The 5000-nt window shown below is 40.9% G+C and overlaps 1 protein-coding gene across 4 annotated transcripts in view; it reads right to left on the reverse strand.

Annotated features, from left to right (window-relative positions):
- The window catches only part of LOC125040548 (protein trachealess-like), a 134867-nt gene that overhangs the window by 8891 nt on the left and 120976 nt on the right, over nt 1-5000 (reverse strand). For 2 of the 4 annotated variants that reach the window (XM_047635136.1, XM_047635134.1), the window contains 3 exons: nt 2647-2827; nt 698-819; nt 154-347 (listed from right to left, as the gene is read on the reverse strand). In XM_047635136.1, the coding sequence (XP_047491092.1) occupies nt 154-347; nt 698-819; nt 2647-2827 (497 nt within the window). The remainder of the gene's footprint in view (nt 1-153; nt 348-697; nt 820-2646; nt 2828-5000) is intronic. The other 2 variants (XM_047635138.1, XM_047635135.1) reach the window with 1 other exon arrangement.

Here is a 5000-nt window from a genome sequence, read left to right on the forward strand (position 1 = left end):
GAAACTAAATTTTGGTTAAAAAATAACAAAAATCAAAGGAACCGTTTTCGGTAAAAAAAAGAAAAGAAAAAAAAATCGAAGGACCTGTTGCAAGTTTCATATAATCATCCCTTATACAAACGAAGACCTCAGGACAAAAACTAATTTCCTTACTTGGGTTCACAGTGTGCTATTCTGAAGTCGAAGGTGATCCTCGTGACGAACATGTCCGACTCGAGCCTGACTTCGTGCACCGACGGCGGAGGGAGGGCGATGGCCAGGGCGACAAGACCCATCAGCTGAGGGGGATTCTTGCGGGAGTGGCTAAACACGTACTGTGGCCGTAGGTGTCCCAGGATCAGCACAACCTGTAAATTGGGTTGATGGGATTAGTATGTTTAGGACGCCATTGTGGGAAGGATGAGGGGAAAATGTATTTTTTGGTTGTGGGATTATGCTATGGGATTTAGGTTCCAACAGGCAAATGGTAGGGCAACTTGGTTAAAAAAAAACTTGAGTTACCCCCAACAAAGCTCTGCGCGATCAAAGAAAACCGAGTACAAATGAGAAAGAAAACGGATGAGATCCGTCCATCTTCCATCGTCATCGGCACCAAAGCTATTTCAGAATACATAAACCAAAATTCCTTATGACAAACCATCCAAATACTAAACTTCCAAAAATATATAACCACATAACCCTTCCACGCTTAACTTACCCTGTATCCCGAGCTCTTAAAGTGACAGCCTCTCTTCGTTAGCGTCGACTTCATGCGGATGCAGAAGGCCCGATCGAAGCCTTTGAACATGGAGGAGCTGGAGATGGACATGGAGGAAGCCACTGCGGGGTTGGGAGGAAAGGAGACGATGGCGTGAGCTTTGTGGGTCTGAGTTTTCTTGGTCATGCAAGAAGATTTTAGTAAATAAATACCCCCCAAAACCATACATTTGAGTAACGCTAGACAATAACTAGGCTGCTTTATTCACGGATAGAGCGGTAATTAGTATCAATTACGTTAAGATTGTTCTTGCTAATAGCCTTGTCTTTTTCACCTTTTTTTTCATCTGTCGCATTAATATTGCATTAAAATATTAACTTTTCTAAAAAGGAATATCAGATAATTCTAATAACTACATCAAATTCTGTAGATAAATAAAAAAAAAAAATGATTATCAAAACAACTGTAGTGGTTTGAATTATAGTCTAAAATGAAATTTTCAACAATAACAATAGAAAAAATAAAAGATTTATCCATACGTTATAATGCATATATAACGAACTAGGCTTTCACTTGATAAAACAGATAAATAAAAATACTAGAGATAATTTGGAAGGCTGCTTAAAAATATATGTAAAATCGTCTTATTTGAAATAATAATCAACCCTAATCGATTTCAATAAAGATCATCATATCTGATACACTTTAACTCTAAACATTCGCACATGCTAAAAAAAAAAAAAAAAAAAAAAAAACATACACGCCAACACATTACAAATCACATAGCTAAAAAGGGACCTATTATCCATGCAGATACAAGCAAAGATAAAAAACGAAATAACAATCCAGTATAGTTTGTTCTGAACTACTGAACAATTGTCCATGCACACTTGCTGGCTGAAAAGTTTGGCATCGTGTCATTTCCTGAATGAATCGTAATCGTTGAGCGAATTGCGGTAGCATTTCCAATTTCGTGTATTTACATTGTATATGATAATATGCCTGTATTTTTATATATAAAGATATTTATATACATATATCTGTATATACATATATATACATATATATAGACGTATTTATGTATATGTATGTGTATATATATATGTGTATATATATATATATACACATATATGTATATATAAATATGGAAGTATGTATATATATGTATATATAAACAAATATACATATATATATGTATGTATGTATGTATGTGTGTATATGTATATGTATACATATAAAAGATTCGTAAACCTAGATTTTTTTTTTTAAATGTTCATATTACGTCTACATAATAAAACACAACTAAACAAAGAGCAAATCTAATTTTAGTGACATTCAAATTCAAATCAATCTCTGAATGTAAAAATGACAGTACTTCCATCGTCTTGATATCACAAAACGTCATGCATCTACTGGTAGACATCACGAGACATTCCATCGTCAAAGAAATTTCAAACAAACATCAAACGACATCCTTTATCTACGTAGGGCTAACACACCACCGTATTTCCGACACTCACTCATATGCCAACAACTAAATTCATCGATATTACGTCACTGTCAGTATCGTCCCGACCAGCAGATCGCACGGAAAATGTATTATTGTTTTAGTAGAACTGTTTTAGTAACCAATATTTTTTTTTCTCTCTCTCTTCTTCCCTTTCTCTCTTTGTATACACTTAAAAATACATACCCTCAGAACCCGTAAACAGGTAGGAGACAAATGAATCAAGGCAGTTTTATCATTTTGATGATCTTTACAACCTACAAATGACGGTGAAAATAAACAGATAAGTTATATAATCACAAGTCGAAAGCGATAACCATCTCAAATCCACAAAACTGCCGTAAAAAGATTCGTTTAACATCCCTTTGCCTGTTTCCCGTTTTCTATGCATTCCCACCACCGCGACAAGTGAGTGTTGAGTTATTACGGTTAGTGTACTTACATGGAGGCTTACCGTCAGGGTTCATAGTTCCCTGTGACCCTGCTGCCCCTTCCTCTGACCCTAAAGAGGAGGGGGAGGGCAAAGGCTGACCCGTGGCTAAGGTCAGACCTACTTGGTCAGCAAGTTCCTGGTGATCTTGCTGATGGATGTAGTCAAACACGCTACTGCCAGTCATTTCAACCTGGCGAGGAAGAGCAAGAGTGAGTGGATGTGTGGAAAATATAAAACATATTTGTAAATGAATAACATGATGAAAATGTAAATGAACAACATCAATGTCTCTCCTGAAAGTTAATAAGAAAATTATTTCCGGTAAATAAAAAAAAAAAAAAAAAAAAAAAAGGCGGGGGGGTGGGGGGTGGGGGTGGGGGTGAGGATCTCTCCGTCAAGCGATAAAAAAGTGAAATCAAAGGTACATCCAGGGAAACAAAGCCCTTAATAGAAACGGCTACAAATTAACCCGAGATTGTCCCCGGGTGCGGCATAAGCTAATCTAATGAACGTGTCAAAAATAGCAAGGGTAACGGGGCTGTCCGCTATTACACGCATACACATATACGAACACGAACACAAATATAAACACACACACACACACACACACACACACACACACACACACACACACACACACACACACACATACATAGTATCACCCCCCTCCCTCCCTCCCTCCCTCCCTCTCTCTATCTCTCTACCTCTCTCTCTCCACCTCTCTCTTTCTCTCTCTCTCTCTCTCTCTCTCTCTCTCTCTCTCTCTCTCTCTCTCTCTCTCTCTCTCTCTCTCTCTCTCTCTCTCTCTCTCTCTCTCTCTCTCTCTCTCTCTCTCTCCCTCTCTCTCTCTCTCTCTCTCATAACCAGTCTTATAGTCAAATTTATCAATTTCTTCTGGGAAATCTATCTATCTTTTCTCCTGTCGTTCTTTAATCACTTTTTTTTTTTTATCATTATCATTTTATTTTATTTTGACATGTTTTCCCTTCTCTTTTTTGTCTTCACGTTATCTTCTCTTTCTTATATTCCTCTTTTTCATCGTTCTCCCTTTTCCTTCTCAGTTCCCTTTCTTTCTTGATCGCCTTCTTCGTCCCCGTTCTCTTTCCCTCCCCTTTCTCTCCTTTCGCTCCTCTTCGTCTATCTTTTCTTCTCCGCCTATTCAACTTTTCATAATTTTCTTGAATTGTGCATTTTTTTTCCTCTCATTTTTTCCATTTTATCCTCTCCTACTCTCTCCTTCTCTTTCATTTCCCATTCCCGTATTTGTCTTCTCTCTTTTTCTTCATCTCTCCTCTTCTTCTCTCCATTCCTGCTTCGTTTTCTCCTTCTCTTTCCCTCTCTCCCTCTTCTCCTCTTCCCTGGTACGTATTACTCCTATTTCCCTTCCCTGATTCATCCTCACCCTTACTACCTCGTTTATCCTCTCTCCCTATCTTCCTCTTCATCTTCCGTGCTTCCTCTTCTCTCCCTTTCTTCTTCTTCCCTGCTACCAATTTATCCCTCTGTTCCTCTTCCCTGCTTCCTTTCTCTCTCTCTTCCTCCCCCCCCTGTTTCCTCCTTTTCCCCCCTCTCCCTCTCTCCCTCTTCTCTTCCCTGCTTCCAATTTCTCCCTCGCTTCTTCCTCCTTTCTCCTTCTTCCCTACTTCCCCCATCTCGCCTTCTCTCCCTCTTTCCTCTCTGTCCTTTCTCCCTGTCTTCCTCTTCCCTTATTCCTCCTTTCTCCCTCTCTCTCTCCCTCCCTCTCTCTCGCTTTCCTCCCCATCCTTTCTCCCTCTCTTCCTCTTCCCTGCCTCCACCGTTCTCCCTCTCTTCCTCTTCCCTGCCTCCTCCTTTCTCCCTCTCTCCGTCTTCCCTCTCCCTCCCTCTCTCTCGCCTGTTCCCCATCCTTTCTCTCTCTCTTCCTGTTCCCTGCTTCCTCCTTTCTCCCTCTCTCTCTCTCTCGCTTTCCTCCCCATCCTTTCTCCCTCTTCCTCTTCCCTGCTTCCTCCTTCCTCCTTTCTCCCTCTCTCTCTATCGCTTTCCTCCCCATCCTTTCTCCCTCTCTTCCTCTTCCCTGCTTCCTCCTTTCTCCCTCTCTCCCTCTTCCCTCTCCCTCCCTCTCTCTCGCTTTCCTCCCCATACTTTCTCTCTCTCTTCCTGTTACCTGCTTCCTCCTTTTTCCCTCTCTCTCTCTCTCCCTCTTCCCTCTACCTCCCTCTCTCTCGCTTTCCTCCCCATCCTTTCTCCCTCTCTTCCTCTTCCCTGCTTCCTCCTTCCTCCTTTCTCCCTCTCTCCCCCTCTCTCTCTCGCTTTCCTCCCCATCCTTTCTCTCTCTCTCTTCCTCTTCCCTCCTTCCTCCTTCCTCCTTTCTCCCTCTCTCCCTC

Source organism: Penaeus chinensis, chromosome 29 (genome assembly GCF_019202785.1).
Source record: "Penaeus chinensis breed Huanghai No. 1 chromosome 29, ASM1920278v2, whole genome shotgun sequence".
NCBI lineage: Eukaryota > Metazoa > Arthropoda > Malacostraca > Decapoda > Penaeidae > Penaeus > Penaeus chinensis.